The sequence below is a fragment of the Belonocnema kinseyi genome, chromosome 3 (genome assembly GCF_010883055.1).
Source record: "Belonocnema kinseyi isolate 2016_QV_RU_SX_M_011 chromosome 3, B_treatae_v1, whole genome shotgun sequence".
Taxonomy (NCBI): Eukaryota; Metazoa; Arthropoda; class Insecta; order Hymenoptera; family Cynipidae; genus Belonocnema; species Belonocnema kinseyi.
Genome location: NC_046659.1, coordinates 90,813,054 through 90,826,807, shown reverse-complemented (window position 1 = coordinate 90,826,807; position 13,754 = coordinate 90,813,054). Strand labels below are relative to the sequence as shown.

At 27.1% G+C, this 13,754-nt stretch overlaps 2 protein-coding genes across 3 annotated transcripts in view; one reads left to right on the top strand and one right to left on the bottom strand.

Annotated features, from left to right (window-relative positions):
* The window catches only part of LOC117169575, a 71,066-nt gene extending 63,325 nt beyond the window's left edge, over positions 1-7,741 (top strand). The window contains exons 15-17 of one of the 2 annotated variants that reach the window (XM_033356008.1): positions 489-635; positions 2,138-2,231; positions 6,505-7,741. In XM_033356008.1, coding sequence (XP_033211899.1) covers positions 489-635; positions 2,138-2,231; positions 6,505-6,791 — 528 coding nt within the window. In that variant the 3' untranslated portion in view covers positions 6,792-7,741. The remainder of the gene's footprint in view (positions 1-488; positions 636-2,137; positions 2,232-6,504) is intronic. The other variant, XM_033356007.1, reaches the window with a different exon arrangement.
* An 88-nt stretch (positions 7,742-7,829) lies between these two features.
* Positions 7,830-13,754, bottom strand: part of LOC117169579 (WD repeat-containing protein 74) — a 43,774-nt gene continuing 37,849 nt past the window's right edge. Inside the window, exons 6-8 of the mRNA XM_033356016.1 lie at positions 10,785-10,882; positions 10,505-10,703; positions 7,830-7,972 (exon numbers count right to left, since the gene is read on the bottom strand). Coding sequence (XP_033211907.1) covers positions 7,913-7,972; positions 10,505-10,703; positions 10,785-10,882 — 357 coding nt within the window. The 3' untranslated portion in view covers positions 7,830-7,912. The remainder of the gene's footprint in view (positions 7,973-10,504; positions 10,704-10,784; positions 10,883-13,754) is intronic.

Below are 13,754 nucleotides of genomic sequence, written 5' to 3'. Positions count from 1 at the left end.
CATATTTTTAGTTGAAAATTAATCTTTTTAATTTTAAATTTAACGATTCCAGTCGAAGATTCCTCATTTTAGTTGAAAATGCAATATTTTTACTTGGAAAGTTAGGAGTTTGAAGTTATTTAAATTTAATATAATATAGTACAATCATTAATTTTAAGTAAAAAAAAAAGACAAAAGAATTTTTTTGGAAGTATATTATCAAATTATTTAATTAATCGATGATGCTAATATATTAAAAAATATATAGTTATGTAATTTGTCAAAGCCTTCTAAATGAAGCATATTAATTCAATCACAGAGTAGTTACATATTTGAATATGGGTTTCGATACTTTAAAATAAAAATGTTTTGTCAGATGTGAAGTATTCAACAAATTTTCTATCTAACATTCATGCGGCAACCACATTCTTGGTAATTTAAAAAATTCTTTGTTGCTGTTATTGACCTATTTTGTCGTATCGATATCAACATGTTATATATTTTTGCAGAATTTAGCTGCAGAGAAAACGTACAATAACTTGGACGTTTCTTTGCGAGAAGCTAATGAACACAGAAACGAATGGTTTGAAGGTGTTCAGTGTTGTAAATTGGACGAAACCTTATTCACTGTTATGGAAAAAATTGTCAGAGCTGAAGTGAGTTTACTGCTTTAAGTGAATAAAAATATATGTACATACTTTAGGGTGGCCGTTTTAATGTAGGCAAAAATTCACGGTCATTTCTCGGTTCGCAAACATTTTTTACGGTTGAAATTGAAATTAAAAAGTTCAAACTCTTAGAACTGAACCTTTTTTTTTATTTGAAGTCATCAAAACTGAACTGCAAGTTAATGCACTCATACTTGATCTCGTTTGAAATATAAACTTTAAAAATTAAAGTTTAAAATTTTTTGAATTCAAAGGTTAAATAATTTATACGTATCAAATGGAAGCTGTTATTTATCTCCGATATATATCCACGCTATCATTTTCACTGCTCTAAATTAAAACTAATCATCCCTTTCAACTCACATTAACAAAAATTATAAAAAATAAAACATGCCCCTCTTCCAATTCAGTACAAAACTGAAAATAAAACGTTCCCCCTTTCATGTGAGTGTTAAAAATACCAAATTCCCCTCTCCCTCCGTTCACGTAATAAATTTATTTTAATCGCTTCCAAGTCAGAAAAACAATTAAGAGTCAACCAAAATAAAAATCTGTCTCAATAAAAATCTTAAAAACGAAAAATGTCCTTTTTCAAATTTAGAAAAAATTGAAAATCAGAATATTCTTTCTTCAAACTTAACAAAAATGTTAAAAATAAAAAATTAGCCTTCCAATTCAATAAAGTATGGTAAACCTCTCTTCCAACTCGAAAAAATTAAAAAGGCATAAAATATTCATCTGCCAATTTAACGAAAATTAAAAAATAAAATTACTTGGTTTTAAACTTAATAAAAATATTAAAAATACCACAGTTTTCCGCTTTCAACTCGATAAAAATGGAAAGAACAAAAAAGTTCCTCTTCCAATTCAGGGAAAAAATAAATACCGAAATTTCTTCTCTTTCGCTTAAAGTTGGAATTGTGAAATTCAAACGCGTTTTTAGTTTTAGTACTCTGAAATTTTATCGCATTTCAATTTTTTTAAATTCTATAAATTTGTTGAATTTTCAACAAAATAATGAAATTTTTAATTGAAAATAAGATTTGAACTTAAAAAAAAAAACCGTGATTTTTCAAACAATTCAGTTCCTTATTGTTTAATTTTGTTTAATTATTTAATTTAATTATTGTTCAGTTTTTAACAGTATTTTTAAAAAATCATTAATTAATTTATATTTACAGTAGATATCAAGTTAAAACGTTTCATATCCAAAATTTTCAAATTCAAACTCTTGATTTTTAATCGATCAAGTCTTTAAAACTGCATTTTAAAATTATTTAAATTGCAAATGTACGCTTAAAAATGAAGATATAAAATTGAAAAATGTTTGAGTAAATGTTTTTGGAATTGCGTATATCATTAATATAAAATTTGTAATATTTCAAGTGATTGGATAGATGTTTCTTCTAAAAATGTTTTTGAGTTCAGTGGCCACCCTCATAATTCTATATTAAAGACAATTCAATTCTAATATCATTTAAATTTACCAGGTTCACAGGCTAGTCGTAGTGGACGATGATGACAGAGTGATTGGTATTATTTCTCTCTCAGATTTGCTGTTTTATCTTGTACTCAGGCCTTGTGGTAAGTTTGATTTATTATGAACACTTGATTTTTAAATAACTTATATCATTTTCTTTAAGAAAAGGGTTTTGTATATACAATCGATCATCGTTTTTTCCCCTTCAATGAAGAAAGTGCTTCAACTTTCAACCAAATAGTTGTTTTTTAACAAAAAAAAAAGATGAATTTAGTACCAAGTGGTGAAGTTTCATATAAAAAAGTCGAATTTTTCATCCAAAATATTAAGTTTTCAATCCAAAAAGATTAATTTTCAAAAACTTAGGTATTTTCTAACCAAATAGTTGAATTTTCCACCAAGAAGATTAATTTTTCACACACAAAAAAAAAGAATTTTCAACAAATTACATCAAATTTCATCTAAATAGTTTGTGCAGTGGATCTGACGTTTGTCCATACTTTATTTGAATTATTTTTAGTTAACATTTTTTTCGTTTCTAATTTTTTTACAATTAATGGGTGAATTCTTAAACTAAAATATATCAATTTTGAACAAAAAATGGATCCGTTCAGTTTGTATTTCGTAAAATTAATTTTCAATTAAAAAATAAATTCTAAAAATATGTTGAATTCTCAACAAAATAATAAAATTTTTAATTGAAAATAAGATTTGAACTATAAAAAAGACCGTGATTTTTCAACAAAAATCATGAATCTTTAATTTAAAAAATTACATTTTGAAAGTTTAATTTTCAATTTAAAAAGACGAATTTTCAACGAAATATGTATTAGCTGGCACTTTTACACATAGAAATTTTTTGTATTTAAACAAAAAAATAAACAATTGGACTTCACCAACAAATACCTCAAAATCAAAACAAAATCCTCAGCTAAAACAGATTAATTTTTACCCAAACAGTTGCATTCTTAACAAAGAAAATGGATTGTTTCAAAAAAAGACGAATTATCAACAAAATGCATACATTTTTAATCAAATGGTTTGATTTTTTAAGGCAAAAAGACGAATTTTCTTCAAGACATGAAGGTTCAATAAAAAAATATGATTTTTCAACAAGAAAGTTAATTTCCAACCAAACAGTTGAATGTTGAACCATATAGATCAATTCTAATTCTAAAAATTCTTATTGTATTTTTCTAGCACTTTATAATATTCTAAAAATCATTTTTTTACAGTAAAATTTTTTTCATTAAAATAATTCAAAGTTAATGCAAGAATATAAGTGATTCCTTGGTTCGAGACGAATCGATTTACCTATAATATGAATACTCTTACATTTTATTGAAGTGTAAGGAAACTATCGTGATGCATAATATTTGAAAAAAATGTTTTTTTTTTCATTCATCGGCATAATTCAGAATTGATGCATGAATAGAAGTGAGCTCAAAAATGTACCTTTTAAAATACAAAATCTGATTTTTATGATTTGTCATTGTGTTTTTTGTGAATTTTTATGATTAAATTGATCAAAATAGAAACTTTAGGTGGTTTATTATTTTTTTAAATCACTAATGCTTTCTCTGTGAATAAGGAAGTGCTCGTGAAATGAACACCATATAATTATAAATACAAAGTGGAAATAATCAAGATCGATTGACAGCTAGTTTACTAGATTATTTTATTTTTTTACAAAACAGTTGAGTTTTCAACCCGAAATTGTGAATTTCGAACAAAATGGTTCATTTTTAACCTAAACAAATTAATGTTTAACCGGAGGATTGAATTTTTAACCAAAAAATATCAAATTTCGACAGAAAGAGATGAATTTTGAAACCAAAAAAAAAGGAATATTGAACAAAATATTTGACTTTTTAACGAAACAAACTGGCAGTGAATTCGATCTCGAGTGTTTCTACTTTATTATTTATATTTATATGCTGCTCTACACGAGCACTTTTCTTCCCATTAACAATTGCATTTTCTTCCGCTTAGAGGAAGCATTTGTGATTTGATAAACAATGGACAAACTAAAATTTTCATTTTAATCAATTTAAGAGTAGAAATTAAGAAACGAACAAAAAATATAAAATTACAAAATACAAAAAAAAATTTTAATAGAATGGCAAATCAGAAAAATCAAAATTTACATTTAAAATAGTCGTTTTTCGAGCTGGAAAAGGGGATGGGAAATTTTGTTGCACCCTACCTCTTTCCCAGCTTTATGCTAAGTTAATTTAAAATTAAGTTTTCAAATAAAAAAAGTAATACTAAAATTAAAAAAAAAATTACAATCCCTACCAGTATCTGTCAGAATTATTTAAGTTTTAAGTTTATAATAAAAATGTCTTGTATTTATACATCAAATTTGATTAATGTCCATGAAAAAATTTTTTCTGTTTAAAACAGATGTTTCAATTATTACGAATGAGCATAACTTCCTTACTCTTCGATAAATTGTATGAATTATAGGTCAATCGTTTTGAATCGGATCAAAAAATCTTTTTCGTTATTGCATCAATTTTGAATTATGTTGATGAAAAAAATTGGACCATAATAAACCGATTTTTTAAATATTATGCATTAGCATAGCTTCCTTACTGTTAAATAAAATGTATCAATATTATAAAAGTCAATCGATTCGTCTCGAATCAACAAATCTTTTATATTATATTCTCAATCAACTTTAAATTATGAGAATGAGAACATTTTTACTAGAAAAATCGATATTTTATATGATATAAATGACCGTAACTTTCTTATTTTGTTATAAAACTTATTACTATTGCAGGTCAATCGATTGGCCTCGAACCAAGGAATCTTTTTTACTATGAAAACCCGTATTTTTAAATATTACGCATTGCCATAGTTTTCTTACTCTTCCATAAAATGTATCAATAATATGAGTAAATCAATTCTTCTCGAATCAACGCATCTTTTCTATTGCCGCATTAACTTTAAATTATGAGAATGAAATTTTTTTTACTATAAACATCATTTTTAAATATAATATAAATGACGATAACTTCCTTATTCGTTAATAAAATTTTAACCAGGAAAAGTTAATTCTTAACAAAAAAATTGAATATTACATTTTTTAACCGAAAAAATTGAACTTTCAACCAAAAAAAGTTGGGTTTTCTTATTGTGAAACATTTTCGAAATAAATAAAAAATTGTATATTTTATAGACTAAAGAACAAAATTTTAAATAAAGATTGGAAGTTCGTTTTTAATTCCTTTTAAAGTATTAGGACTAGATAACTGGAAATTTTGCTTAGAAAATAAAATTAATTTTCCACTGTACACTTTTTGATTTAAAACTATACACATTTTTGGCCCTGAAGAAATGATAAAATAGTCGTTTACTTCAAGCAAAAATCAAAATAACTTTAATTCAACAAAAACAGTGTTCATTTTCACATCAGAACCCCCTTCTGTTCTTTATTTCCATTAATACAATGGTTTAACCCTTCAACGGCATACTTCAACCCAGCGTACGTAAACCGCACACGGGTGTGAATTGGGATTTTGTGATTTCATTTAAAGATTTGAAGTTCAAAATATGTGTACAAATATATGATTTTGTGGTAAAATTTCTCGCCCAATTCGTTGGAGTAGCTTAAATTTAATTAAAATTGTATTAAGTTATAACAAAATTGTTATCAAAAAAGGTGTTCTTGAAAAATAGCCATTAAAAAAAACAACTAATTTTTTCAAAAAGAAACTAACGCGACTCTTTATTTTAATAGATACCATAAAATTATATTAAGCATTTTTCCCGGTGTGTCAAATTTTCGGTATTTTCGTATGAAGTGTATAACGAGTGGAGGACAGAACACATGTAAAAGTAATAGAGTCAAACAATATTGAGTAATTGTAAAAATTTTGTTATTCATGCAATATACTTACTGACACGTTAAATGTTATTTATTATTGTTTATAATATATATTTTTATTTATAGACATAGTTTTGAATAAATTAATTTACCTTTTTATCAAAAATCTTGTTTCAAGCACAGAAACGTTTTACGATTTTTCATAAAACACAACTTGGCACCTTCTAATGACACACTAGTGCGAATTTTGCACCACTCAAAACTTGTAAAATGACTTATTTGGCTGCTCTTGGATGAATATCTGTTTACGCGTGGCGTGTTTGCGGTGTTATGGACATATTTAACATGCCGGGAGAGACCTTGAGAATTGTTATAGAAAAACTACCAGCCCTTTAAAATGTGTACGAGTGCGAATTCGCACCAGTGTGTCGTTTAATGGCCAATGCTTGAAAAATGTTATGACGTTATTTTTTCAAAATTTGCTACACTATTTACACTATTTTTTATCTCTGAAGTTTCATTTAGTATTTATTATATTTAAGGTGAAGACAGTGTCAGCAATAAAGGTAGTTCCATTTCACTGCGTGCACAGGATTCTGCGACATCGAAAGCTCCTAGCTCTGCACATTCAGAATCCTCGCTCGCTGATGTTGAAGTTGATCCAGATCAAGATGTAACCAGCACCAGTCAAAGAGATCAAGCACCAGTGACTCCTAGCCCTCCTCTTAGTCCGACTGCATCTGATATTTCCGAACCACATTCAACTCTTGTGAATAATCAGTCTCAAGAAGCATCGTGGCGGGAAGTTACGGTTTCAGGCGGAGAATGAGTCAATTTTTTCATGTAGAATTTTACACAGTCGCTTTTTATCGAAGACCCATTCATTGAGACACATCGTCTTTTATGACCCACCACATTGTTTGTGTCGGATGGGCGTGCCTTTTCCAGTGAGACACAGCTTTGCGAGTACTTGGCAATTCATGTTGGATCTCTGTATGTCTAAATCAACAAAGTTGAACGACACTATTAAACAGCAATTATTATTCTTGTCCAACACATGTATCCGGCGTAGTATTATTTGGTCAAGATTGATATTGCAGCCATTAAACAAGTGTCTTCAAAGTTGTTGAAAACTAGGTATAAAAAAAATATAGAGTATAGATGATAGGCTTGTATGAAAATCTTGTTTGAAGCTGTTATATTTGACGACTCTTAACAGCTACAACAACTATACGTACGGAAATTATACAGTGCGACCTTGGATCAACTGAATTCACATTGTATTCACTGTGTTCACATTGCGAGGTCACTTTAGACCAAAGATATAATAACTCTTTTCTTAATTAGTGTTAATGAGAAGCTAGAAGTTTTCTTTATCTATACAGTTTGATAATATCTTCCCTCGCTTGTCGATACGAAAGGCCTAGCATGAACAATTTGAACGCAGGGAAAACAGTCTTCGACTTAATTATCAATAGTGTCATGAAATTCTACACGATTTCAAAGATTCTGAGGTTCAAAAAAATTGTAAAATATAATTAAGAATCTATAAATGATGGAAAAAAAGTCTATGAAAGCGGAAAACACACACAGATTGAATTGTAAAAAAATTTTAACAAAATTCTACCACCCACAGTTAGATCTATACAATTTTAAAAAGCGCACGGGAAAATTGGCACTTAATATAAAGTTTAACTACATAATATATATATAGGTATATATGTAAGTAATGTAAATAAATAGAAACGACCCTAATCAATATAGATAGAGCATTTTTTCTCATATACAAAGATGTAGTATCATCACCTTCCTGCTTTTCGAAATTAAAATTTGTAAATTAAGAGGGGTTATTAAGCGTAAAAGTATATACAGTCAAAAAATTGTATTTAATTGAGAGGCCTGATTTATATGTTACATAGAAAATATACATTAAAAGTGAGTATATTACTGTTATCTTTCCGTCCATTCCGATCGAATCAACAAACAGGTTGGTCTTGATGTTAAGTATTCCTGAAAAAAGGAAAATTTGTCATTTAGGAAATCGAGAGGAAATCGCACAGTATCTTCTGCGGGGTTAAAAACAACAAGGTTGCTTGAAGACTAGGAAAGGTCATGGAATTGTGAAAAAATTTTGAAAATCCTGGAAGAGTCGTGACAATTTTAAAAAGGGACTTGATTTTTTTTTTCGTTTGAGCTATTTCAAAACAATTATTTTACTAATTTACGGCGATTTTTTAATTTCCGAATTAAATTTAATAATGAAAATCAGATGATTATAATATAGGGTGGCCGAAAACCTTCATCTTTATTTTCAAAATTCTCGGATTTCTGTCTAAGCAATTTTTTCCCCCTGACAGTTAATATTCAAAGACCAGCATTTTAAGTTTGCCACGTTTTTAACATAGAATCTTTATGAACGAAGTAAAACAATTTCAAATTGAAATGTAAAAATATAAAATTTATTTACACCAAAAAAAATGACTTCCACCATAAAAGATGAATTTTCAATCCAAAAGAACGAATTTTCAAAAAAATAATTAAATTTTCAAAAAAAAAAAAAAAAAAAACAGTTGAATTTTCAACAATATAAATTATTTTACAACTGAATAATTTAACTTAATAGCAACAGAGACGAATTTTCAACAAAATATGTCAACTTTTAACCAAATAGTTGAACTTTCAACCTACAAAGATGAATTTCCAACCCAGTGGTCGAGTTTTTATTAAAAAAGATAACGCTCCAATCAAAAACAGTTACATTTTAAAAACCAAAAACGATTTTTTAGAAGAAATTGTAACTTTCAACCAAAAAATGAATTTTCACCAAAAAATGTACAATATATTTTTAACAACAAAAAGAAGAACCTGCGAAAAAAATATTTTAAAATCAACACGATACATTTTTAACAAAAACATGAATAATTCTTTAAAAAATAATAATAGCATTTAAAAATAATACTTTCTCAATCATAAATGATGAGAATGTAAAAATTAAATTTCTAGGAAAAAAGATTAATTTTATGCTAAAAGAAATTACATTTGTATCCAAAAAGAAGAATTTGCAACCAAGAAGATTGAATATACAAAATCACAATTTTGAAAAATTTAAATTAATTATCAACAAAATAATTTAATTTCCAAAAAAGTAGTGGAATAGTAATAGTTTCACTTTTAACAACTACAAAGAAGATTAAATATCTACAAAATGAGATGAATTCTTAACAAAAAATGTAATAGTGACATTTTTATCGCAAAAAAAGAGGAAATTTCTACAAAAAAAAGATGGATTTTATATCCAAAAAGACGAATTTTTTACCAAAAAGATTAATTTTCCACCAAAAAAGACAAATTTTCGAAGAAGCACATGGATTTTCAAACAAGCAGTTGAATTTTCGATGTAAAAAGCTGAATTTTAAACCAAAGAGATAAATGTTTATCTGAAATTAAAAATTTTCCAACCAAAAGGACGAATTTTGAAGAAATAAATATTTTTAAGTGAAGAAAGAAAAAAAGTTCATGCAAATTGTAAAATTTTTAAACCACAAGATGAATTTTCTGTCATATAGTATAATTTTCAACCAAACATTTGCATTTTTAGCCAACAAGAGGACATGCCAAGATAAAAAAAATAATTTCTAACACCCACAAAAATGAATTTTCAACTAAGATAAATAAATTTTCAGAAAAAAAATATATATTTTTCAAAATAGATCAACTTCTACCGAAAGAGACCAATTATCAACTAACATAAAGTAATTACTTTCAGCTCGAATAGGTCATTTTTAGTTAACAAAATGAATTTTTAACCAAAAGTTAATCTTTTAACAAAATAGTTGAATTTTTAACCCAAAAACACGAATTTTCAGCGCCAATGTTGAGATTTTAACAAAAAAGGATGAATTTTTAAGAAAACTGTTGAATTTTCAACCAAGTGATAAAAACTTTAATTAAAAATATATTCGTCAGGAGGAAGAAACTGCAAAAAGAATATAAATAAAACGTAAATAAATTACTGACAAGAATATTATCTCAGGATAGTCGCAAAACTTTATTTTCAACATTCCCTGACCAATTTTTCATTTTCCCTGAGCATTGACATTCAAATTCCAAAATCGTAATCAGGTAACATTTTCAACATAGAATCTGTGGTGAACCGAATAAAACAATTTTATTTCAAAATTAATTTCCCTTGGCAGTTATTTCAATTGCCTCTTGTAGAAATTCCCTCAGTTTCGCAAATTTGACCAATAAAATCCTGTCTTTTCCCTGATTTCCAGTTCTTCTCTGACCTGCGGCCACTCTGATAAGAATTCCAGACTTTTTAGAAATTCGATGTAAATATTAATGAAAATTGTTTAAAATTTACTAATTTTTGAAAAGCCCTTTAATTTTGCATTAAATATTGACTCTTCAAGAAATTGTCGACCAATATAAAATATGTTGAAATAGAATTTCATTGAACAGACTTTTTCTAATGTGAAACTTAATCTCGAATTTTTCCGAAAGTAGACCTGGAAAATTTGGAAAAGTTATGGAAATTACCTTCTTTAGAAGCTCTTTAGTCTTTATATCATGTATCCTTATGTACCTATCAAGACTGACACTAACGACATTAGTACTTTTTTTGTTGATGGCAATAGCAGTAACACTTCCGACAGCACCTTTGTAATGATTCACAATTTTTCCATTTCTTAAATCAATTAGATGCATTCTACCTTTGCCTGAACCAACTATAACTTGCCTATAAAAATAGAAATATTGAATAATTAATCATCTATGTCTATCGTAGCCAAGTAATGTCTATTATGCCAATTCAACTTACATATTGGCAGCATCAACTGCCAAATATCCTAAAGCTTCCTGCTTAACTTCGATATTCATGACTGGTCTTCTCTGAGCATGATGATCGTATAATCGTACCTTTGCAAAACATCATATTCATTAGTTCATTACTTTTGACCAAAGTGCTCGTATCTAATCCAAGTATATTTTGTAAAATGTTTTTATTTTGACAGCTTTTTTCTTAAGGGGGTATGCATAAATTAAGTAAACTGTATCAGGGTGGCGATTCAACGGAGGATTTCAAATTCCCGTTCATTACCCGGTCAACTTTTTCAATTTTTACGGTAACTAAAAGTAACACATTCATACTTGCGCGAAACGCGAACATTTATTTAAATTAATGACGTTCATTCTAAACGTCCTTTAACGCAAGAGAGCATGAAATAAATGAATTTTGAAACAAATATTTAAATTTTTCACTAAAAAATATCAATGTCGAAGAAAAAATTGCATCGTTTAACTTTTAATTTAAAAAAATTAATTTTGAACAACAAAAAAAAGGGATTTTCAAGGAAATAGTTCAATTTTCAACCGAACTGATTCATTTTGAACTACAATCATGATTCTCCTACTGGAATAGTTGAATTTGAAATCAAAAAGATGAGTTTCAAACTAAAACAATGAATTTTTAACTGAAATGGTTGAATTTTCGACAACAAATTAATTTTGATTTAAAAAGATAAATTGTCAATCAAAACTTAAATAATTAATACGTAATTTCAACAAATTAATGCTCAATCAAATAGAAGAATTTCAAACTAAAACTATAGAATATCCAATTAGAATAAGTTAAATTTTCAGTTGAAAAAAAACTTTCCACAAAAAACTAACTTATCAAAAATAGTTACATTTTCAAACAAAGTGATGAATTTTCAATTAAAATTGTAAATATTTAACTGGAATAGTTGAATTTTAAACCAAGAAGATTAATTTCTAATAAAAAAATATGAATTTTTAACTAAAGAGGATAATGTTCCAACCAAAAATTAAATAATTAAATTTTTAGTGAACAAAATGTTTAACCAGAGAGATGCATTTTTATTTACAATTATGGAATATTCAACTGGAATAATATTTACATATTCAGTTCAAAAACAAAATAATTACCAACAACAAAAGAACTTTTCAACCAAGTAATTTTATTTCCAATCTGAAAGATGAATTTTTAACTAAAATTTTAAGTATTTAACTGTACACTTGAATTTTTAGCTGAAAAGAAGTATTTTTAAACAAGAAGATTAAGTTGCAAAGAAAACGATAATTTTGTAAAAATTAAAAAAGACAAATTTTGATCCAAATTGGTAAATTTTTAACAAGAAAATATCAATTTTCAACCAAAAATGAACATTAAAATTGTCAGTTAAAGCAGGGGGATGACTCGCCATACAAATGCACTGAGTCAGTTTTGTGTGGGACGGCAGAAGATGAAACACTAGCGCCACGCCTTACATTTGAATGACAGCTCATAAGAAACATGCGAGATGTATTTTTCTCAGTTTTTGTAATATTTTGACATTTGTGGATATTTTAAAAACTTTGAGCTCCAACTAAGCCAATATTAACTGTTTCTAGAATTTAAAAAATATCGAGGATTGCAAAATAGACCTTAAAAACACTGGAAATGTCTTTTTAAGGATTTTAATATTCAAGCAGAGTAAAATGGTAAAATATTAAGAATACGTCTTCAAGGTTTAAAGCAAATAAACAAAAATTCTAAAATGTTAATATAAATAATATTTTTTTATTTTTATTTACTTGAATGATTCTAATTTATTATTACATTATAATAAAAATACACAGGAAATTATAATTTTTAGTATTTAGTATATTGTATTAATCGCTAAGATAGTCAAAAGATTATCAGTATGAAACCTATTAAGTTTACTGTACATTTAGTCATATATTTATTTAAAAATTGGATTAAAATATGGAGATATGAATTAAATATGCACTAAACACATCGATGTATAGATCCGCACTGTCGAGCAGAGTACGACTCAACCCATTCAAACGAAGTAACAAGTGTTTTTCTCTGTTCCAAAAAATTGGGTTGAACTTTGGCAACAAACAATTAAGCCTGGAAAAGGGGATTTTATTATTGAAGCTGGACATTTAGTGTGTGAAGATCACTTTTTAAAGGATCAGATAATTTGGAAAAAGGAAGTCTTAGCTCATGATTGAACGGTTATGGCGGTAAATATTACAATTTGCTTACACCAATGTCCTTTAACCTAAAATAACCGAATGGCTCTGACGGTTTCATGTATACATTGATTTTTGAATTTTGAGATATTCTTGTTGTTGTCGAACTTTTAGATTATTTTCATAGTATGTAAAATGATCATTTTAATAGTTTCAGAAAATTAAAAGTATTTTAAGACCCTTACTATCTTCAGGAAAAAATGTAAAAGTAACATCAATATCAGTTTTTAATTTTTGCAGTTTTGATATTTATGTAAAATTTCATTTATTTATTAATAAATTCAAGTATTAAACTATATTATAATTGTAAAATAATGATTTTTTACAGTCATAATGGTAAAAGAAACCTAAATTAAAACTAGGGGGTTTACCATCACAATGTCCAAACTGCCCTGATCATTGTTCAAAGACTGACTTGTTTCTTAGACATTTCAGAATCCTTTGTCAATAAATCGCCCTTTATTAGATGACGGAGTTTGTTTTAGCAGTCTTCGAACAATGCTCGGGGCAGTTTGGAGATTGATATGTCAAAAACCCTGGTTTTAATTTACGTTTATCATACCATTATGACTGCAAAAAAATAATTATGTTGCAATTTTAATTTACTTTGATACTTGAATTTATTAATAAATTAATGTAATTGTACATAAATATTGAAACTCAGCGATAATTCAACACTGTCATTAACGTTACTTTTACATTTTTCTTACAGATAGTATGGGTCTTAAAATATTTTTTAAATTTCAAA